This window comes from Hordeum vulgare, chromosome 5H (assembly GCF_904849725.1).
Source record: "Hordeum vulgare subsp. vulgare chromosome 5H, MorexV3_pseudomolecules_assembly, whole genome shotgun sequence".
NCBI lineage: Eukaryota > Viridiplantae > Streptophyta > Magnoliopsida > Poales > Poaceae > Hordeum > Hordeum vulgare.
In genome coordinates, this window is record NC_058522.1 from 174519019 (window position 1) to 174543102 (window position 24084).

The 24084-nt window shown below is 51.0% G+C and overlaps 1 protein-coding gene and 1 pseudogene across 2 annotated transcripts; both read right to left on the reverse strand.

The window, feature by feature from the left end:
• Window positions 1-315: 315 nt before the first annotated feature.
• LOC123452641 (DCN1-like protein 2) lies at window positions 316-21627 on the reverse strand. Of its 2 annotated transcripts, XM_045129337.1 has the most exons (11): window positions 21416-21627; window positions 16964-17025; window positions 15975-16108; window positions 15713-15771; window positions 12289-12312; window positions 11954-12036; window positions 5324-5388; window positions 5105-5154; window positions 4879-4980; window positions 4704-4763; window positions 316-816 (listed from the first exon to the last, which is right to left on the reverse strand). In XM_045129337.1, the coding sequence occupies exons 1-11, from the start codon at window positions 21416-21418 to the stop codon at window positions 706-708; spliced, it is 753 nt and encodes a 250-aa protein (XP_044985272.1). In that variant the 5' UTR covers window positions 21419-21627; the 3' UTR covers window positions 316-705. The 2 variants fall into 2 exon arrangements, with proteins under 2 accessions (XP_044985272.1, XP_044985273.1); XM_045129338.1 differs by lacking the exons at window positions 16964-17025; window positions 21416-21627 and adding an exon at window positions 16649-16668.
• On the reverse strand, window positions 5397-7605 carry LOC123452639 (annotated as a pseudogene).
• Window positions 21628-24084: the final 2457 nt, after the last annotated feature.

The window sequence follows — 24084 nt, forward strand, 5'->3', positions numbered from 1 at the left end:
CAAAACACATAAGCATGTTGTGACAAAAGAATAAAGTATGAAAATTAAAGGCGCAGCAATCAACAACTCCAAGGGTCAAGTCGTGTCAGAAAGTGAAATCAAATCCGTTTGCATCAACAGAGAGAAATGCTGACACTTATTTTCTTTGGGCAAGCAATCGCATCTCTGGTAATGTAAAAGATGACAAGTATCACCTAAAGTAATCGGCTCATCAAGTTGACTGCAGCCAACTAAGCGGCGATCATCATTAAAAAGAAATAATAAAATAAAATAAAAACAGGATAGCTTAAAAGTTCAAACAAACGGCCCCCAGAATGATATCACAAGTTTGCATTACTTCATAGTAAGGTCCCCTATCTGCCAACAATCGATCAATACCGATATCACAAGTTCGCATTACCTCATACCTGGACCTGCATGAACTATAGACCCATCGCCCATTCAGCAGTAAACCAATAACTGTTTTGGGTAAGCTGTAGCAGATAGGGGCAGCACAAAATACAAACCAGATTGATAGAGTTTGCAATCCTAGCCAGTGAAATCACCCCTGTGCAAGTAGATTCCACCAAACGACAACATCATCTGTCTTCTGATGGGTTGCCGGAACAATGCCGACATCCAAACATAAATATTCTATTCATCGACATGAATCATGTTTGTACCACCAAATCATGATATCCAAGTCAGAATGCATGCTCGAATGGTTCACTTGTTACGCTGAACGCATCCATTCTCGGTTAGGTATTCCACAAATTCATCAATTAGGTAGGGCCAAGCACCTTCTTCATCATAGTTAGATAACTCTGGATCAATTGTCTGCAATAACACAACAGTGAAATTGGTTAAGTTCACAATATCGACTCTTTCTACATGCAAGTCATGGTAAGAGCCATCTAGTCCCTTCGGGACATCCAACAAAAAAGAGCCATCGATACACGATCAGTGAAGATAGAACAGAAAAGATGAATAGATTATTGACGAATCACTGAAGGCAACAGATCACAAACTACCTAGAGACTACAACCTAGGCACACCAGCTGACCTGTCTCATTTGCCTAAGCAAAATTTGGATGTCAGATTAACAACTTGCATGCTGATTAAGGGGCATACAAGTCCGGCAAAATCAGAGCATTCATATCTATATACCTAATATTAAAGGGAGGATTGTTCCTACCCATCCATTGTCAGAATTGCCCTGGAGTTCTTTTAAATGACCCCTCAATGCCACCCGTTAGCGGGGGCGAAAAACGGTTCGGAGCAATGTTCCTGTGTTTTTCCAGCAGCCTGCAGGCCCAACATGGCCCGAGAGAAAGGCACGCACACATCGCTTCGCACCTCAATCCCAATTCCTCTCTCTCCCCCTTGGACCTCATGAACGGTGTGGTGCTAACCCTACCGTCGCCCCTGGCCTCCACAATATACCGTCATCCGCTCCGGGGGGTAAAGAAAGGAGCTCGGGAAGAAGCCATGAGCAGCAAGTAAGAAAAGGAGCTCGGGAAGAGGCCCATGAGCAGCAACAACTCGCCACAAATGCGCCCAATCGGACAGAAGAGCCGGATGAGCATGGTAGCAAGGCCTTCATTGTCGGTAGCTTTGTGGCAAATCTACCAAGGCAAAGTTCCGCTTGAGGTGAGGAAGAACAAGGCGGACGCAATCTACCACCACGCGATCCTGCCGCCGAGATCGGAGCTCTAGTTAGCACATGGATCCCCATCGTCACGTGAATAGCGTATGTAGAGGAAGACGATAGGTTGGAGAAATATTGCCACAGGCAAACTAGATATGGACACGAACATCAGCTCCTTTGTCACCATCCGATGACTCGCTGGCTCCGACTGCAGGGCCAGCTTCCATTACTCGTCCTGAGGTTAGCTGTTTTCTGATCCAGGCATCTGCTCTTGGAGATTCTTGTTCTTTGTAATGGGTGCTTACGCTTCATGTGTTCGTCTGCGCTCATGCAATGGAGGTTGTGACCAGGTCGACGGTGTGGATAGGGAGGGGCTCTCCTGCCTCTGTGTGCAGAGTGGGGACAACGATGCCTGCCTTTATTTTGATTTTACACGTGTTCAAGTAAATATAGCTTTATCTTTATTCATTTGATCACCAGGTTTACTTCTGTGATGTTAATGTTGTTCTGGAATTTGGAGGATGATCACGAGCTTTGAAACTTTTGTTTATTGCTGACCCCCATCCAGTCTAACTAATTGGCTTTATGCAGTTTTTCTCGTGATGTGGGTTTCTTTCGTTTACCAAAGGATGATGGAGTTCTTTGTGGAAGTAACGATTGTTCTTTCACCTTACCTAGAGGAAGAGTGCCTACTGAGATTACAGTACCGGATAGAAATTTAGTATGATGGTTCAAAGTTCAAAGAGAGGGCATCAGGTACTTGTTTTTGCTTGAAACTGCTACCGAACTATTCACACATGGATAGTGCTCCCTCTGAATTTGAACTCCCAAAACGCATATATTTAGGAACTGAGGGAGTAGTTGAGTACTTGATTTTGATCTGTTCTGAAGTAGGTGTGTGGTGCTTTCAATTTTGATCTGCATAGCCATATGTAGTGTATTGATAGCGGCAGATGGCATTTCGCTTGCTACTAGGATTCCACAACCAAGCATCAAAATGTACCTGCTCTACCTGAACTACCACACTAGATAATCATCAGTGACCGTAGAATCTTACGCAAAGTATCATGCTGCTTAAAAGAGATGAATGCCAAAAAGTAATGTGAACTTACTGTTAGTTCACAAGGTTACTTAGCGTGCAGAAGTAGATGTATTTAAATTCATTATTTCCATGTGAGCGGAGAGTGTAGCACGCTTTTGTATGAAGACTGATATTCTGTTGGGTTCTGGCATGCCTTTTTTTTTCTTTGTCTTATGAACTGAAAGGCATGCTACATATCAGTCCTACCTGTATACTGTTTTGGTACATAGGTCGGGGGTAAATGAAATGGTAGAAGAAGCTAACTAGGCAGGTGATTTGCAGGGTAACTAGATACATGAAGATCCCGGGAAAATAAGGGAAAGAAAGTTAAAGAGTTTCTTGAGGAGCGTAAGATGTATTCTATCAAGACATAATTGGTTGCGCCTAGAAACCTGCCTGCAACCCATTTCCTGCCAAGTATATCAAAAAGTCTATGATAGGTCGTTCCTGCAGGCGACCGGGGGAACGAACCCTTGCCGCCGCCAGCGCAGCTCCTCTGCCCCCTCCTCCCCTCGCCGCCGACGGCGGAAGTCGACGGGCAAAGCCCGCGCAGCCCCGGCGGCGGCGGGGTGCTTTCCTCCTCCAGTCTGGGCTCCAACAGCGCGGGTTGTTCGTCCCGTGGGGATCTCTGGTGTAGCTCCCGCTCCGGTGTGCGCACTTGGGGGGGGGGGGGGGGGGGGGGGCACCCAGGCGGCGCAGCACTGCTGCGTCAGGGTGTCCGTGGATCCGGCGTTGGGCGCGTTCTGAGTGCGCACGGCGTGGGGGTCGCGGCCAGGATTGCGCATGGGACGGCGACCAGGGGCAGCGGTGCTGCTGTGTGTGCCGCGGATCTGGAGCAAGGGCGGGGCTGCGGCTAGCAAGGGGAGGAGCAGGGGCGTGCAAGGGGTTGGGCAGGGCGGCGCTGTGCTGGTGGCCGCGTGTTGGGCGGTAGCACGTGTGAGTTCGGCGGATCTGGGGCTTGAGCGGCCTTTACGGCGCTCGAGCGGCGGCTTCGGCCACGAGGGGCGCGGCCGGTTGGTGTCTGCGTGGTTTGGCATCACGTGGACGCCCCTAGGGGTGCGCGGACCGGAGGCCCATGACGGAGAGGAGGTGCGCTCCGGCGACGTGAGGTCTCCGGCCGTCGGTGGTCTCCGCGAGGTGCAGTTGGCCGCGGCAGATTTTGGTGCTTATTCATTGATGGGCAGCTTCAATGGTGGTAATGTTTGGTGGGCTTATCGACGCCAATGCGGGATGATGTGCGGCTGAGGTGGTGCGGAGCTTGGTGAAAACCATGCCTTGGCCTCATGTCGTGACCAACGATGGCGACGGTTGTGGCCGTCGTTGACCTCCTTGGAGGCATCGTTGCTTGTTCTCCCACCCCTCTTGGGGGCTTCGTCTCGGGAGCTTGGCGTGGGTGAGCGGGACCGGTGGATGGCGGCTGGTGGCGGGTGTGGCGTCCAGACTTCTGTGGCACCGATGATGGTGGGAGCGATGTCGACGACGCGGCAATAATTGCGGTAGTCGGCTCTTCTTCGGCGTGTCCACGGTTTTGCCTTGGTATGTTTGTTGCTATAGAGTCGAAGCTGTGGCGAAGGGACCATGCGGTATACGATGAATGGCTACAGGTAGCCCGTTCGGCGATCTCCCTTGACGCCAGTCGTGCCTGGTTTTGTCCTACAGAGTTCTCCGTCAGAGTCGGAGCTACGTTGTCCGGTCGTAGGTCGACGTGTCGTCGATAAGGGTGGGCTTGTGGGCTTTGACCCTGAGTGTTTCAGTCTATGGGAGTGGGCTTGGCCCTTGTTGTAACGGTTTTTGCCCGGTTTTCCGTAATTAACTGGGCAATTCTCTTCTGCTTATTTATAGATGAGGCAATCTTTGCCTCTGTTTCAAAAATAAAGTCGATGATGCCGATGTGTATGAGGGCACTGGTGTTGGACCACTGGAATATGTATATCCCATTGCAAAGCAAGGGAATATACGCTAGTGTAGTGACAAAAGCGGGGATGAAAGATTTACCTTAACAAATTCCAACAGCTGAGACCATGTGTCCCTGGAGATGGCTTTGTTATGCCTTACCTGAAATTTTAAGAATAAAAATTCAGCAAAACAGTACCATCTTACAACAATAACGTAATGGAAAAGCTCAACTATCAGAAAATGGGATTAGATAGAAACGCCATTTAAGGCACACCTGTAGAAACTGACACCAGTGATCAATTAAGGGCCAATGCCTTTCAGCAAACAGCAACCTCCACATTCCAATAGCTGTCTCCAGTGGAAGGGATTTCTGACCCTGTAAAATCAAGTGAATGTTTTAGGAAAGTTTCATAGATAACATCGGTTGAGAAACAGAAGTGCCAATGAAGACGATGACAACTTCAAAATATTGGAACAAATAGTTAGCTCTCGAGGATAACCTTTTCCCTAGCCCAAGCAAATGCAAAGTTGTATATCTCACGGAACTTATCTGGAAAATGAAAGAGTAACAGGTAGGTTAGAACTCGGAAGATAGAAGCAACTTTAAATATATATTTTGATAGGCCGTTCAATCTACGTACAAACAGGAATTGGATAGTGGCTAAACTAGGTAGTCATGTAGTACAAATATCCAGTTTCACACAAAAAAGGAAACTTACGATCGTCCTTTATCTCAGCTCGCAGTGATGGAAGTTTCTCACGGAGCTTCTCAATTGAATCTACCCTAAAAATAATGAAATAATACTATTAGAACAGAGAAAAAAATTGCAGTGTCGCAGAATATGTACACTGGAAAATACTATCCATTGAGAAAATGACATGTTGTGACACATTGTATTCGAATAATATTTTCCACTTTGGTGCGGTTTCTATGATTCCAGACGCTCAAGACTGAAGTTTGGAGTTTGCAGTTTTGTGATGGCTCCGCTCCGCTCTCCGCCCGCCCCTAGCCTAGCTCCGCCCCGCATCCTCCCGCCGCCGTCGAGCTCCGCCAGCACCCTCCCCTCGCCATGGCCCTCTCCTGCTCCAGCGAGGCGAGCTCCTCCGGCCACGAGCGCCGCAGGCAGGTCTCCCTCGACGGCTCTTCCTCCGCGCGCTCCTACAGCGAGGTCGCCGCCTCCCCGAGCTCCCCGGCCCCAACGGCGCGCCAGCAAGCTGCCACGCCGCCCCGCGCCAACCCACCCGCCCCCCTGCGGCGGATGCGCGCAGGGTGCCGGCCACGGCTCGCCTTGGGCCGCGTTTGGAGAAGCAGCAGGTGGAGCGCGCCGGAGCCGCGGCCGAGGTCGCCCAGGAGGGGTTCGAACTCCCTCGACGCCGGGACCGACGCCGCCGCCCTCGGCGCGCCGCTGAGCAGGGCCCAGCTCCGCCTTGTCCCCGCAGCCCTTCGGCCGAGGAGGCGGCAGGCCTCTGCTTCCGTTGCCTGGACTCGCGCCACAGGGTGCACGACTGCACTGGAGACGTCCGCTGCCGCCGTTGCCTCGTGTCTGGCCAGGAGTCTTGGGAATGCCCAGACCGCCGTCGCACCAGCACTCGAGCCCACTCCCCGCGCGCGGCTACGACGAGGACAGGCACGCCCCGATGCCCCGTCTGCTCCGGTGCGGGTCATCCTTGCCCGCTCCGTCGAGATCAAGGAGACGGAGGGCGTCTTGCGCCGGGCCATGGTGGCCACCATCACTGGGACGCGGCCCGCCGTCTCCGCGGAGGAGGTGGCCGGGCTGCTGCACACCTCCCTCACCCTGCACCCCGGCGACTTCTCCGTGCACCTCCACCACCCGGAGGACTTCCTCATCATCCTCATCTCCCGCGAGCTCAAGGACCGCGTCGCCGGCAACCACTTCATCTCCGGCTCTCACTTCTCCTTCTCGCTGCGCCCATGGTGCAAGCTCTCGCACGCCAGCTCCGGCAGGTTGGACTACCGCGTCGAGCTCGAGCTCCGCGGGATCCCCGCCCAGGCTTGGCATCTCTCCACGGCGGAGCACATCCTGGGCAGCAGCTGCTGGATCGAGAGGCTACACCGCACCGCCCCGCCCCGCCGACTCGGCCCGCACAGCCGACCCGGCCCGCATCCACCGCCACGCCACCTTGGAGATCGTCGAGTCGCACCCCTCGCGCCACCAGTCGGACTCCCCTGCCATCACTACCCTCACGTACCCGGTGGCCATCACGCTCGCCCATGCTGAGCTCGACGCCCCTGCGCCGAGAATCCACGCCCCCGCGGCCGACCCCGACGACGGCCAGGACGGCGACCAGGAGCGCCGCGACGACAACCCTACCAGGCGCGCCCGCCAACGCCGCCGTGGTCGCAAGAGACGCCGCACAGGCTGCACCCCTGCTGGTCGCGCTGACGACATGCAGATGGACGACCTCCCCTGGCCGCGCAACCCGCGCCCGCAGCGCGCCGACGACATAGCCGGAGTTGCTGGCTGGTCTTCGACCTGCGAAGTCCGGCGTACAGTCACCCAGCCGACGGCGCCCCTCCCGTTCCGCATCATCCGCCCTTGGCCTGGCCTACGCGGGGCCCGCAGTACCCGTTGACCTCGTCAGCCGCCTGGAGAAGTGCCCGACAAAGCAGTCAAACCTGCCCTGCCTCTGATCCCCAGGCCGACAGGATCAGAAGCCGCAGAGGCCCCCACACCCTTGGCTCTGGATCGCTCGCAGGCCCCCAACTTTGGCGCGGGCCCCAGCTCAGATTCGACCATGCGGCCGCCCTACGCGATCGTAGAGGGCATCGGGACACAGCTTCGCGCTGCACCAACCCCCTCTGCCTAACCGGATCTGCTGCTTTTAGTGGGGTCCATACCTTTGGACGCAGCGATCCCCGCCGAGGCCAATCCCCGCACGGATGACGAGACCCTGGCCCGATCGGTGGAGGGCGCGATGACGGCGGACCCTGCCAGTCCCGCCCCCACCTCCTCGCCAGACGCGGATGCGCCCACCACTACCGCGGCTGATGCGGGTGCGCCCACCACTACCGCGCCCAGCACCACCGCGGCTGCCCCACCCCCTGCTGACGCGCATGGCAGCCCCCCGTCTATCCCACCTGCTACAAACGCGCCAATCAGCCCTGCAGACGCGCCATGCAGTCCTCTCGCCTCCCCCACGGGCCGTTTCGCTTCCCCGCCAATCACCATGCTGCGACCGCGCCATCGGCGCCCCACCGAGACATGGACTCTGGGAGAGTTCCTCTCGGCTGCCACAAAGCATATCAGCGCTGTCCTCCCCACCCCAGGAAAGCGCCTGCGCCGGCCGACACTGAACTTCTCTCCACGGCGGGACCGATCTGCGTCCTCATCGGCCTCTAAGACCGCTGCTCCTCCCACGGCTGAGCGTCGGACGCAGGTGCAGGTCCTCCGCACCCTCGGCATCCTGGGCGTCAACCAACAGATCACCGCTGCCGAGATGCGGGCCTACGACGGCATCTTCGCCGCGCCCATCCCCCGGTCTGTGCTCGCTGCGATCGCAGCGCTGGTCGATCACGAGCTGCCTCCCCCCAGGGACAGGCACCGACCGCGACCCCGGTGGACGGCGGCCCCATCGCGGTCTAAATCGCTGGGTGCAGCTCCTGTAATCTGGAACGCCCGCGGCTTGAACGCGCGCGCTCGCCGTTCGGCTATCCGCTTGCTGATCTGTACCACCAAGGCATCCATTGTTTGCATTCAAGAAACTAAGATGGAGTTCATTTGCTCGTGGACCGTCCTTGAGACGCTTGGCTCCGAGTTCGACGAATACGTCTATCTGCCGGCAGTCGGCACCCGCGGCGGCATACTCTTGGCCTGGAAGAGCCGGTTCGTCGCCCTCTCCAACCAGTCGCTCGCCACGAACACACTCTCAGCCCAAGTTGTCAATGCCTGGCGCCCCCGCCTGGTGGCTTACCGTGGTATACGGGCCCAGGCCGACGCGGCGAAGATCGCCTTCCTACAGGAGCTTCGCGACGTGCGAGCTGCCTGCCCTGGACCATGGATGCTCTGCGGGGACTTCAACTTGATCTACCGCGAGGAGGACAAGAACAACCGCAACCTCAACCGCCGCATGATGGGCAAGTTTCGCCGTCTGATCGACGACCTCGCGCTCAAAGAAGTATACCTCAACGGCCGCCGGTACACGTGGTCAAACGAGCAATCGCCGCCGACGCTCGTGCACCTCGACCACATCCTGTGCACCTCAGACTGGGAAGAGCTTCATGGGGAGTGCCACCTACGCTGCCTCGCGTCGGTCGTCTCCGACCATAGCCCTCTGCTGCTCGACTGCTGCCCCCTGCCTCGCGCTCCCCGACGTTTCCACTTCGAGCAGTTCTGGCTCCGCCTAGATGGCTTCCAGGACGTGGTGACCATGGCTTGGGGCTCCGTCACTCATTGCGATCCCTTCCAGCGCATGGTGCTACGCCTCAAGGCCACCGCCCGCGCGCTCACCAGCTGGAGCGCCCGCTCGGTTGGCGGTGTCCGCCTCAAGCTTGCTATCGCGCGGGAGCTGATCTCTCGTTTCGACAAGGCGCAAGAGGACCGGGCCCTCACCCCCGACGAGAGCTGGCTACGCTCCCAGCTGAAGGTCTCCTACCTCGGGCTTGCCTCGCTCGAGCGCACCATGGCCCGCCAGCGAGCGCGGATTACCTCGCTGAAGGGGTGACGCCAACACCTCCTTCCACCGCCAGAGCACCTACCGTCGGCAGAAGAACAGAATCTACGACATCAGCATCGACGGGCACACGATCTCTAGCCACGACGACATGGCGGACGCGGCCTTCGCACACTTTGATGGCCTACCGGGCACCGCCGTCGACCGCGAGTGCTCGCTCCATCTTGACGAGCTCATTGAGCCCGCCGACGGCCTCCTCGCCCTTGAGGAGCCGTTCGCCGCCGAGGAAATCTGGAACGCTATTCAGCGACTCCCCGCGCATAAGGCGCCGGGCCCCGACGGGAGTTCTTGCGCGCTTGCTGGCCCACGGTGCGGCAAGACATGGTGGACGTCTTCCGGCAGCTCTACGACATGCGCGGCCGAGGCTTCGACCGCCTCAACCAGGCGCTGCTCACCTTGCTCCCCAAGCGGGCCGACGCCGCCACCTTCGGGGATTACAGGCCGATCAGCCTCATCCACCCCGTCGCCAAGGTGTTCGCCAAAGTGCTCTCCCTCCGCCTCGGCCCTCAGATGGATCGCCTCGTTAGCCCGAACCAAAACGCATTCATCCCTGGGCGCAGCCTCCACGACAATCTCGTCCTCGTCGAGCAATCGGCGCGGCTTCTCAACCAGCTCAAAGCCCCGCGCACCCTCCTCAAGCTGGACCTGACCAAAGCATTTGACTTGATGTCCTGGCCCTTTGTCTTCGAGGTGTTGCACCGCTACGGTTTCGGCACCCGCTTCGAAGCTTGGTTGGCCATCTTGCTATCTTCAACGAGCACCCGGGTGCTATTCAATGGCGACCCGGCCCCCCGATTTGGCATCGCCGAGGATTCCGGCAGGGCGACCCGCTGTCCCCGCAGCTCTTCGTGCTTGCCGTCGACGTGCTCGGCTGGCTCGTCAACCGGGCCGCCTCGCTGGGTCTCCTGCAGCGACTACACCCGCGGCATACGGTACCGGCAATCTCGCTGTACGCCGACGATGTCGTGCTGTTTTGCCATCCTTCGCCGGACAAGATCACCGCGGTCAAGGGCATCCTGCGCCTCCGGACTTCACGTCAACTTCGCCAAGAGCACAGCGACACTCATTCGCTGTGACCAGGAGGCGGCAACCGCGGCAGTGCGGCTGCTCGGCTTCCCATCGCCGAGCTCCCGATCACCTATTTGGGGATCCCTCTCACGATCCGGCGACCGACGGCGGCGCAGCTACAGCCCCTGGTAGACAAGGTGAGGGGCCAATTGCCGTCTTGGAAGGCTTGGCTTATGAACAAGGCTGGGCGCCTCGCGATGGTGAAATCCGTCCTCTGTGCAGTCCCCATTCACCAGCTGCTTGTCTTTGCTCCGCCCAAGAAGACTATCAAGCAACTAGAGAAGATCGAGCGTGGCTTCCTGTGGAAGGACCGCGAGGCTACCAATGGGGGTTACTGCCACGTGAACTGGCGGCGCACATGCCGCCCCATCGAGCTTGGAGGCCTTGGCATCCCAGACCTAGAGCGCACCGGGCTGGCTCTCCGCCTGCGATGGCTTTGGCTCAGCCACACCGACCGGAACAGAGCTTGGAGCGGGCTCAACCTGCAGTTCTCAGCGGACGAACGCGCCCTGTTCTTCGCCTGCACCACGATGTCCCTGGGGAACGGCCTCTCAGCCCTCTTCTGGGACGATCATTGGATCGGCAGCCGTTCTGTCGGCGAGATAGCTCCGCGGCTCCTCGCCTGCATCCCCATGCGCAGAAGAAAGGCGCGGACAGTTGCGAAAGGGCTCAATGCCAACGGCTGGGCTCGCGACATCGAGGGCACTCTCGGTGTCCACGAGATTGGCCAGTACATCCTCCTCTGGAACGTCATCGAGCACACCATCCTGCTCAACACGCCTGACCAGCTCTCCTGGAAGTGGACTACGAACGGCTCTTACTCCGCTAAGTCCTGCTACAAGATCCCCTTCCAAGGATCCATCCCCAGCGCCTCCTGGAAGCTCATCTGGAAGAGTTGGGCTCCACCCCGAGTACGTTTCTTCCACTGGCTTGCCGACCAGGATCGATGTTGGACCTCCGACCGCAGTACCACGACCCTTGCATCTTGTGCTGCCAGGACCCCGAGACTATGGATCACTTGCTCCTCCACTGCCCCTTCTCCAGGCAGGTCTGGCAAAGCACCATCACCTGGCTCCGCTTGCCCTGCGCCGCCCCCAGCAATGAGACTTCCCTTCTCGCCTGGTGGCATCGCGCCAAGCGGAGCATGCCGCACCCCATGTGCAAAGGCTTCGCCTCCGTGACCCTGCTGACCCCGTGGATGATATGGAAACACCGTAACAGCTGTGTGTTTGAGGGCACTCAACCCTCGCTGAACGACCTAGTCGTGAAGATCAAGGAAGAGGCGTCCCTCTGGACCAAGGCATGAGCGGCCGGTCTCCGTATCATCTACCCACAGACATGGGATGTACACTAGTCATAGGCTTTTCAATTCCCAGCATTGCCCCTCCTAGGAGGATTGTAATATAAATTCTTCCTTTTCAATACAAAGAAACGCACGAATCTCACTGCCTTTTCTCAAAACAAAACAAAAATCACTTTGGTGATTTTGCAATGGTACCAAGAAATATGACCCTAAAGATTACATGTGTAATTGGCAAGGGTCTTGATTAGTTGCATATTGAACTATCATGACTACAAATAGCACTCACCCAATTGACTGCAGACCATCAATGAATTCCTGACGAGTAAATTCACACATTGTGGCAGCTTTCATGTGCCATGATATGACAAGCTGTGAACAGCATAAAAAGATGAGTAATAACAGTGATGATCTACAGATCACAGTATTCACTTAAATACAATGAAAAGGCAGGTCACTGCAAAGAGATAAGAACATGTGTGTACTTAAAATATCAAATAGATAATGAATTAACTTCAAAGGGTGGCAGCAGCAGTAGCAGGTGCAGCAAAAATTAGTGAACTGGTTTCCACTCAAACAGCAAGTGAACACAGCTAGTTAGCACAAAAGAACTGAAACACATACCATGACGATATCCTGAGGATCCACCTGGAAAACAAACAAATAGCATCTGTGGTTAGAAATTTGTAGTGCCAATGTGATGTTGCTAAGATAAGGAGCAAAAGTGAAGATTCCCCTACACACCATGGAAATGGACAACAACAACAACAACAACAACAAAGCCTTTAGTCCCAAACAAGTTGGGGTAGGCTAGAGGTGAAACCCATAAGATCTCGCGACCAACTCATGGTTCTGGCACATGGATAGCAAGCTTCCATGCCCCCCTATCCATGGCTAGTTCTTTGGTGATGCTCCAATCATTTATATCTCTCTACGGACTCTTCCCATGTCAAGTTCGGTCTACCCCGACCTCTCTTGAAATTATCAGCTGCTTTAGCCGTCCGCTATGCACTGGGGCTTCTGGAGGACAGCGCTGAATATGCCCAAACCATCTCAGACGATGTTGGACAAGCTTCTCTTCAATTGGCGCTACCCCAACTCTATCTCGTATATCATCATTCCGGACTCGGTCCTTCCTTGTATGGCCACACATCCATCTCAACATGCGCATCTCCGCCACACCTAGCTGTTGCACATGTCGTCTTTTAGTCGGCCAACACTCAGCGCCATACAACATTGCGGGTCGAACCGCCATCCTATAGAACTTGCCTTTTAGCTTTTGTGGCACCCTCTTGTCACAGAGAATGCCAGAAGCTTGGTGCACTTCATCGATCCGGCTCTAATTCGATGGTTCACATCTTCGTCGATATCCCCATCCTTCTGCAACATTGACCCCAAATATCGAAAGGTGTCCTTCTGAGGCACCACCTGCCCATCAATGCTAACACCCCCCTCCTCCTCGTGCCTACTAGTACTAAAAGCGCACCTCATGTACTCGGTCTTAGTCCTACTAAGTCTAAAACTTTTCGATTCCAAGGTTTGCCTCCATAACTCCAACTTCCTGTTGACCCCCGTCCGACTATCATCGACTAGCACCACATCGTCTACAAAGAGCATACACCATGGGATATCTCCTTGTGACCTCATCCATCACCAAGGCAAAAAGATAAGGGCTCAAAGTTGACCCCTGATGCGGTCCTATCTTAATCGGGAAGTCATCGATGTCGCCATCACTTGTTCGAACACTTGTCACAACATTATCGTACATGTCCTTGATGAGGGTAATGTACTTTGCTGGGACTTTGTGTTTCTCCAAGGCCCACCACATAACATTCCGCGGCATCTTATCATAGGCCTTCTCCAAGTCAATGAACACCATATGCAAGTCCTTCTTTTGCTCCCTATATCTCTCCATAAGTTGTCATACCAAGAAAATGGCTTCCATGGTCGACCTCCCAGGCATGAAAGCAAACTGATTTTTGGTCACGCTCGTCATTCTTTCTAAGCGGTGCTCAATGACTCTCTCCCATAGCTTCATTGTATGGCTCATCAATTTAATTCCACGGTAATTAGTACAACTCTGAACATTCCCCTTGTTCTTGAAGATTGGTACTAATATGCTCCGTCTCCATTCTTCTGGCATCTTGTTTGCGCAAAAAATGAGGTTGAAAAGTTTGGTTAGCCATACTATCGCTATGTCCCCAAGGCCTCTCCACACCTCAATGAGGATACAATCAGGGGCCATCGCCTTGCCTCCTTTCGTCCTCTTTAAAGCCTCCTTGACCTCCAACTCCTGGATTCGCCGCACAAAACGCCTGCTAGTATCATCAAAGGAGTTGTCCAGATCAATGGTAGAGCTCTCACTCTCCCCATTGAACAGCTTGTCAAAGTACTCCCGCCATCTATGCTTAATCTCCTTGTTCTTCGCCAGGAGTTGCTCTGCTCCGTCCTTGATGCACTTGATTTTGTCAACATTCCTCGTCTTCCTCTCTCGAATCTTGGCCATCTTATAGATGTCCCTTTCGCCTTCCTACGTGTCTAACCGTTGGTAGAGGTCCTCATACGCCCGACCCCTTGCTTCACCCACAGCTTGCTTTGCGGCCTTCTTTACCATCTTGTACTTCTCTATGTTGTCTACACTCCTATCCAAATATAGGAGTCTGAAACAATCTTTCTTCTCCTTAATTGCCTTCTGAACATCATCGTTCCACCACCAGGTATTTTAGCTTCTCTTCTACTTCCCTTGGACACTCCAAACTCCTCTGAGGCCACCTTACTAATGCAAGTCGTCATCTTCATCCACATGTTGTCTGCATCACCTCCTTCCTCCCAAGGGCCCTCCTTAATGACCCCCTCCTTGAACGCCTGAACTACCTCCCCCTTGAGCTTCCACCACTTCGTTCTAGCGACTTTGGCACCCTTGTCCCGCTGGACACGAATCCGAAAGCGAAAGTCAGCAACCACAAGCTTATGCTGAGGGACAACACTCTCTCCGGGTATCACCTTATAGTCTAGGCATGCACCATGTCTTCTCTTCTCGCGAGGATGAAATCAATCTGGCTAGAGTGTTGCCCACTACTGTAAGTCACTAGATGTGATTCTCTCTTCTTAAAGATGGTGTTAGCTACGATCATGTCATAGGCTAGCGCAAAGCTTAAGACGTCTTCTTCTTGATTCCTAATGCCATAGCCAAATCCCCCATGCACCCCTTCAAAACTTGTGTTAGATGTGCCCACGTGACCATTGAGGTCTCCTCCTATGAAGAGCCTCTCGCCAATCGGTACACTCCTAACCGTGTCCTCCAAGCCTTCCCAGAACTCCCTCTTGGTGTTCTCATAGTAGCCTACTTGCGGGGCATACGCGCTGATAACATTGAGAACTAATTCCCCAACTACCAGCTTGACCAGGATAATCCGGTCCCCACGTCTCTTGACGTCTACCACTCCATACTTGAGGCTCTTGCTGATCAAGATGCCTACTCCATTTCTGTTTGCAACCGTTCCCGTGTACCACAGCTTGAAACCGATACCCTCCACCTCCTTCGCCTTCTGTCCCCTCCATTTGGTCTCTTGGACGCAAACGATATCAACGCCTCTCCTCACCGTTGTATCAACTACCTCCCGAAGCTTACCTGTCAGAGACCCTATGTTCCAGCTACCTAAGTGAATCCTCCTAGGCTCGGCTCGCTTCCTCACCCTTCGCACCATGGAAATGGACAGTACAAAAATAATAGCACCACTTAGTTTTGAGTCTGTTCATTGGCACAGACAATCACAATATGTAACCCAACAGACAAATACATAAAGAGGGAAGCTTAATTTAATAGTATCTGATCTAGAAACCATTCCAATATCACAAGTAAACAGCATCCTGCTAACCAATAATATTCATCATTTCCTAACCAGTTAGACAAACTACAACACTTGGAACAGAAAATAATAGCTGCAGCTAAATGTCATATAAGAATTATATGGTAGATTGCTACTAAGTATGGACTAGATATGCTCAAATGTAAGTGTACATTGAAAGATAAAAAGCTAGTCCTTACCAACAGGTCGTTGCAGAATTGAGATGTGCCCTCCACCATGATCATATCAGCATCACGTTCTGGAGACAAAACAAGATACATCACCGATTAAGAAGTAAACAACTTACAGCAGGACAGAGAGAACATGCTTCCATTGAGTAGAGAAGCAAAAAAAAACAAAGGGAGATGGGATAAATCAGAACCATATGAACAAAAGCTAGAGTCAGAAGTCAAAACTCGTACTCAAAACTTAAAAAATTGGCAAATGACATGACAACGATACCTTTGTATCTGCTGTAAAGATCTTCAAGATGTCGAGAATTTGTCACAGAAACCTGTGGCTGGCTATAGAAATAATCAAAAGACCCTTCTAAGTGCCAATCACTAGCTTTCAGAGCCTGAAGGGCGACCTTCTCGCTGCATTATCAGATAACAGAATCATTTGCTATTCTGGGGACAAGGAATGTCAAATAAAACTGAGACAACTGAACTCCTTGGTCCTTAATAAAAACAAGTGAGTAGAAGAGTTTGGTAAGCTCATAAGTATTTATTTTATGTAAGCATCCAAATATGAGTTAATAAATGCTGTTTTAGGCATTTAGAGGAACCATTTAGTTTCATATTCCTGGGCAGTAACTTGTTGTGAACTATGCACTTGAAGAATCACAGTGCTGAAATCTTTGAATCAGAGCCTAAACCAATGGCTGGGTTCATCTAGGCCCTAGCTCCAAGCAGATCCTAAACTGACAAGTTTTACTTCTTCAGGATTCAGTCCATCTCATTTCTTATGTCTACAATGTCACAACGGGGTTTGCCTATTACAAAAATAAGAACTTAACAGCATAACTGTAATGGATTGATGTTCTCATCATGATCATCTGCAACAACACGATGTCAAACTCATTTTCAGAAGTTAAATTCCACTGATAATAAGATTTCTATGGGAAGGCATCACACCGCATCACAATTTGCTGGGAGAACACAACAGAGCATCAGATTATGACACAGCCACTAAATCCAACCTAGACAAAAAGAAACAATTACATCATAAATTTGCTTCGCAGCACAAATATTAAAAGTAATGCACCATATAACAGAGTTTTTACAAAGGTACTACCTAATCTTGCAACTAAGTAACATGTCAACATTACCACTTCAGAAAGTAGTATAAACAATATGAAAAGAGGACCTATAATAACTAAACTAACAAATCACCACCAAATTACAGTCCCGAGAGTCTACATAATAGAGATAACTGCACTCGAATCTCACCTTGCACCAGTTATGGACATGAACTGTTGCACCTTGTCGCGGCTTCCTCTCCCCAGCTTATGCTGCAACAGATAGAAAATTAAATGAGTCAAACAAAATCCCACAGCCTAGCTTGCACAGATATAGTGCCACGGGGATAAGAAGTTCAGCAGTTTTTAGCAGCAGAAATGCTATATCAAATACATGGTTTTTAAGGCGTCCCCAAAGCGTCGCCTAGTCATCAGAGCGCACAGAGACGTCAAGGCGTCGTGCCCGCCTTAGGCCATCGTCCAAGGCGTCTGGATTCGCCCATTGAGGCGTCCAGGTCGTCGCCTAGGCGGGGGGGGGGGGGGGGGGGGGGGGGGGGGGGGGGGGGGGGGGCGGGTGGCGGGAGGCGTCGCCCTGGTCCAATTTGGACGCCTTCCACGTCCATGGGCAGGTCGAGAGGGAACTGCTGATAGGCGGGGCGGAAAGAGCTCTCTCCTCTCAGGCGGCCAGCCCCTCCTCCGCGAGTTTCCGTCCGCCTCGTGCTCCTCCCTCGTCCAGCTTCCTCCCCACGCCGGCCAAGCTTCCAAGCCTCTCCTCCCCTGGCGCATCCCTCCCCCAGCAGGGCAACAAGGTACGACTACCCTCTCTCCCCCATGGTCTCTTTCCTCTCCGCCCCTCACTGCTGTGTTGCTGTGTTGTGCTGTGCTGCTTGCCTGCTAGTGCGGTTGTGCCTCTGATATAGTACTAGCTGCTGCAATTTGGAGCCACCTGTGGTTAAAATAATTGATGTTTGTCCTTGTTAGCTGAATAGATCATTAGTATATTGTTAGTGAATCATTAGTATATTGTTAGTGGATCTTCTTTATACTAGCTGTCTAGCTTATTAGAATAGTAGCTTAGTGGATGTTTCTTTAATATATTGTTGCACTCTGCGGTCACACAATGGCAGATGGGGATGGTGATGCTCATGAGGGTGTTTATGATCCAATGAAAGATCCAACACGCAGGCTACGGAGGTCAAATGATCCTGGATGGAATTATGGGTATTGGTGGAAACCTCCGGACATCAATATTGTTGTATGCAATCTTTGTGGCAAGATAACTAAAGGAGGGATCAAGAGACACAAAGAGCATCTTGCAGCCACCGGTGGGGATGCAACAGGCTGTCCAAATGCTACCACACAACTTAGGAGGGAGATGTTAGAATATTTGGAAAACAACAGGAGAAACATAAGACAGCCAGACAATGATGATGCAGTGAAGGTAGATTCAACAACCATGGCACCAGCAGTTCAATGCTCCACTACAAGGCCCAGTTCAGGGACAGCAGCCAAGAGGAACAAGAAGGCCTTTGCTGTAAAAATCACCGGCAAAAAGTGTCAAGCTGTTGCAGTCAAGTCAATTGTTTTCGTGCTTAGGAAAAAACCTGAGGATGTTGTTGATGAAAGACGCTCCGGGTCTTCTCAAAGACCCATGGAGTCCAGCACAAAAACACCGGAAGATAGACACTATGTGAGTATGCAGTGGGCATTGTTCTTCTATGAGTGTGGCATACCTTTCAATGTTGCAAGCTCTAGGCAGTTTCAGATTGCAATAGAAGCCTCTTGTCAATATGGCCCAGGTTACAAGCCTCCTTCTCCTCATGAGCTGCGGGAGCAATTGCTTAAGGATTGTGTCAAGGAAACAAAACTGTTGAGGGCAAAGCACGAGGCAGCATGGAAGCAATATGGCTGCACACTTATGTCAGATGGCTGGTCCGATAGAAGGGGACGCCACTTGATCAACTTCCTTGTAAACAGCCCGGAGGGCACTTACTTCTTGGAGTCGGTGGACGCATCAAGTGAATGCCAAGATGCTCGGATGATAGCAGATTTGCTAGAGAAGAGAATTGAGGATGTTGGTAAAGAGAATGCTGTCCAAGTTGTCACCGACAATGGTGCTAACTGCAAGGCCGCGGGCAAGCTTCTAATGGAGAGGATTCCTACACTACATTCGAGTCCATGTGCATGCCATTGCTTGGACCTAATGTTGGAAGATATAGGGAAGCTAAAGGCATTTAAGAAGCCTATTGCAAGGGGTGGATGAGTCACTACTTTCATCTATAGGCATGGCAGAATTCTTAGTCTAATGAGGAAGGCCACGGGTGGCTGGATCTTGTGAGACCCGCAGCCACTCGTTTCGCCACATTCTATCTTGCTCTCAAGAGTTTGGTCACCCACAAGCAAGCTTTGAGGTCTCTGTTTACATGTCAACCATGGGTTGGAAACAAATTGGCAAAAACAGAGGCTGGTTTGAATGTGCAAGAGATTATACTTTCCGCGGACTGGTGGCATTCAGTTGAGGACTGCCTTAGAGCTTCAGCTCCTCTTCTTCGAGCTCTTAGGATAGCAGATGGTGATGAGTATCCTCCCATGCCAGAAATGACAGCAGTAATGCGCTATGCAAAAGAGAGGATCATATTGGGTTTCCCGCATCAAAACAAGCAAGCTTTGCTCAAGAAGATCATTGACATTGTTGATAATCGTTGGGAGACTCAAATGGATCATCCATTGTATGGGCCCGCTTTGTTTTTTAACCCTGGAAAGTTCTTCTCTATTGTCAATAGGGGTGATGATGCCCTAGTTAGGGAGCTAAGAAGTTTCTTTAATGATGTCCTTGCAAAAATGGTACTTGACGTCGAAATTCGCAAGAAGATTGATACACAATCTGTTCTCTATGAGGACCAGCGAGGAACCTTTGCTAATGTGATGGCAATCCAAAATATTTCATAAAAAAGACCTCGTAAGTCAACTCAAGTTAATTTCAGCAAGAAAAGCAATTTAGTTTCAGCAAGTTATTTTCTATGCAAACTCCTAATGCATTTGGGTTTTTACTTTTTACCATTTTAGTTGATTGGTGGCCGAGCAATTGAGCTACAAAGGTTTGCAAAGCGTATTGTTAGTCTTTGTGCTTCATCATCCGGTTGTGAGAGGAATTGGAGCACATTTGAATTTGAGAGTAGCTTCTTTCTCTTTATTTCAGCAAGAGCAAGTTAACTTCTTTCTCTTTATTCACTCTATTTGCTATTTGTAGATCCACGCAAAGAAAAGGAACCGTTTACAAGTTCAAAGATTGAATGACAATGACTTTGTTTCATACAATCAGAAGAACATGGCTAGGTTTAAAAAGAGGCGTGAGAAGATGGGTGACAAAAGCTATGATCCTCTTATCATTGAGGATTTTGATTGGGGCAATGAGTGGGCTGACCCAACAATACCTCCAGCCCAACGTGCTCGAGGGTGTCCCAGTGACATTTCATGGGAGCTTGTTGATGAGGCTGTTGGTGCAAGTTCGTCGCTGCAAGGTCGCAGTTTTCCTAGAGCTACAACCATGGAAAGGAGGCACTACAATGCCAATATCCAGTACGAGAGGCAGCGCAAAAGGTCTGCTCCATCACCAACATTTCTTCATGAAGATGATGAAGACGATGACCAAGAACAACACTCAAGTATCCCCAATGGAGAGGATGATGATCCAGACTTTCCTCAAGATGATGTTCATGTGACCGATGATGAAGAAGATCCAACTAGTGCTGACCAAGATGGTAAAGACAACACAAATGCTACCATGGATGAGTTCGATGATGGCTATTGAGCATTGAGAGTGGACAGCCTTGCTTATGAGTTCATTGTGTTTGCCTGTTTGGAACCTATTTTATGTTGTGATTTGTGAACCTAATTTATTTTGTGTTGTGGACTTGTGGTTGTGGAGAGCTAGACCTATTTGCTTTTGCAGTCATGTTTGTCATCTTATTTGCTTTTGCACTTGTACTCCCATTTACTCTCTGTTTTCCTTACCAATGGTGGTCTGTTAAGTACTTAAGTCAAGTTTTAACCATATATGTTCCATCTTTATGCAGATTTCTATTGTGGAAGAAAGAAATGGGAAGAAAGCTGGAAAAAATGGATGCTGTGTGGGCTCAACAACCAGAAAATTCAAGGTATTTCGACTATTTATGTCTAGTCATTTTCAAAAATGAACTAAGGCCTCGCCTCGCCTTTTAAGCGCCTAGGCGTTAGAGGCGTCGCCTCGCCTCGCGCTTTAAGCGCCTAGGCGTTAGAGCCCCCCCCCCCCCCCCCCCGGCCTTAAAACCCCTGGACGCCTTAAAACTTTGATCAAATATATGTGATGTATGATCTGTTCTAAAATGTTTATGCTACACTGGTATGACATAAGCTAGAAACATGAAAATCGCACCTCAAATATGATCCTCGGCACTAATAAATGGGAAAATGGAAAATCTGAAGTCCAAATACAGGCTCGCGGTCTCACAATCTGTATATAATCTACCAACTTATCCAATCCACACAGGAAAAACCTATAATTCAAAAGGGGACCTTACTCCAAGTTGGGTCTAGATATTAGACTCCTTTGCTGCCCAAATCAGGCAGCCACGGTTTGCACGGCAGGAAAATATGTATGTAAAGAAGAGATGAATGGGCCTACCATGGTCCCCCGCGTAGATCTCCCGACGCCCGAGAGGGATATCAAGGAGGATGGGATGCCCGTCGATCTGGTCGCCGGAAACGATAGGCGGCAACCGATAGTCGAGGCGTCGATGGAGAGGGTCGCCGGGAGACTTGACAGCGAGAGGGAGCAAGAGGCGTCGGCACGAGACCAGGTTCTAGGTCAAGTAAGGAGGTGAGGGGTGGGGGTGGAGGTGGGGGGTGTATCTGTTCGCCGAATGAATTCGTAAAATATATTATTTTCTTCGAAATGAATGAAGTAGTAAAATCGAGACTATCTACTCCCGATTTTTTGTCACATAAGATCACCCGTGATCCGTATTAACAAAAAAGACCGTGTTAACCGTAGCCACACGTCCGACATTCAACACGTGGCGCTGTCACAAATAGAGTGACTCCCCTGTTTCAGTGTGTCGGAAAAGCCTTGGTGAGTTGATCTTCAATCCAACGGCTGAGAGAAGCAGATACCTATTCGCTGCAATAGTTGTCGATGGCCATCGATCCAGCATCCGACGGCTCAGCACCATCCCCTCGTCGTTGTTTACTTTCTCGCAACTCCACTAGGTGCTTTATTGCTTTAGCTCTTTATGCATTTTGGCTTATACTAGCAAAAGGGCTCATGCGTTGCAACGGGATAAAGAAATACCACACGACACACGCTCTTAATTTATAAAAAAGTCTATAATTTGAGAATTTATAGTTACGATACAAATAAAGATGGTCTTATCATATAAAAATTGCAGTTCAAAATTTCACAGGTCTTCTATTTTAACACGGCTTGCATTTAGATTTAATACGTATAAAGAATCACTCAAGTGACCTTCAGTTTCATCTCTAATCCTGATTTTGTTGACGTGTTCATCCCCAACCCGGATGAGTACCGGTATGAAAGAAAGACGAATAATGACTTATTTATTAAGATTGCACCCTAGATAGTATTTTTATTAAACGTTTAACAGATAAAATAATATCATATTTAAATTCTACATATTTTTTTAATCAAATTCCATGTATAATATGTTAAATTTGGAGTTACGGTTTAAAACATATAAGTATTTAAAAAAATATTTAATATATACTACGAGTTTAATGTCATAAACAGTAAGGGCTTTTTTGTAAAATCACCTCGGTGGGTTTTCCGACGGAAGCGATAGCCTCTTTATTATTAGGTAAAGATACATCAGTGCTACTCTCTCCTCTTCTCCGTCCTGTCTCCAGTTCCGTGCATCTCTCTTCCCTCCTCCTTTCCTCCGCATACCATAGGGATGGTGGCGCAAGATCGAGGTAAGGGCCCTGCCTCCTCCAACCGCGCACAAGCAGGCCAAGCGGACGCCCGCCCCCTCTCTCATCCTCTCTCTTCCCCTTCTCTCACTAATCTCTCTCACACGTTTTCTTCAGTGAGCCTGTGAATGGAGGTCGTCTTCTCTCCGTCTCGACCCGTCCGCCATCGGATCTACGTCGGAGTTGCTGACCCGCCTGCGTGACCGCTGGTGTCCACAACCTCGCCTTCGAGCCGATTCAAATGCCCACAGCCGGATCCACGCCGGGGTAGTCGAATCCTCCGACTGTGTCATTTTCTTGTTTCCTTCCTTCTTTACTGGTCCTCTGCTCGGGATGACTGTAGCGGCACGCGGCGACCTGGGGGTGGGCCGGTGGCACGAGCTGCCGGCAGCGCATCCAGATGGGGTCACCTAGGAGTGGATAAGAGGAAGGGGAACACGGTCTGGATCGCATAGGGGTGTTTCTGTAAAAACGAAACGTTATCAGGACTGCGGGTTCCATTACCAGAAAAGAGGAGGGCCTTTTTGTAAAAATGCCTCGACGGGTTTTCCGACAGAAGCGATAGCCTCTTTATTATTAGGTAAAGAAATGCCTCCCTTTCCAATCTATTTGGGCATTTAATAGATGATTGGGTAAAACCCTAAGCCGCCTGTGGCGTACTCTACCTATTTTCCCTATTTTGAAAGTAATATAATCCCTCTGTGAGCTAATTTCGATCCCTAAAGTTGGTTCCAAAGAGTTGGTCTTCTCTGTCAGATAGCTAGATCGTGACAATTAGTATGAGAGGCCAGTCGATTCTCGACTGAAGGTGGCGCGTAGAGGAGAAGCGAGCAGGAGAGCCCTGTGCGAGATCCAGCTCGGGCGGAGGTGTTGGCAGAGGCAGATCCAATATCCAAGGTATTCGAATCAAATCCCACCACCCACCCCTGTATCAACAACACCATGACAGGGCAAGCAGCCTCGGTAGTGACGGCCGATCTGCAGCTGGCGTCGTTGGAGTTAGATATTAAGGCTCTACAGCTAAACAGCGAGGAGGATCGGAAGGAATTTTATGAATTCCGCGCCATGGTAAACAAAAAGTTTGTCACGATGCAGAGCAATTTTGACAAGATACAAGAGAATTTCAGGAAGTTGTTGTTAGATCCTTGATCTGAGGAGGGACAGTTAGAGTGCTCTAAGCAGGGTAGTGCCCAGATGAAGATTAATGAGGTGCACTCACCTGTTGTGCCTGCAAGTAGGCCGAAGCAGTTGAACAACTACACCCCACCATCAGTGCATGGGCAGGAGAAAGAAGCACCAGTGGTAGTAGGCTCTGCAATGTTGAGGGATCACACGGGAAATGAGCTAAATTTGGATGGTACTAATAAG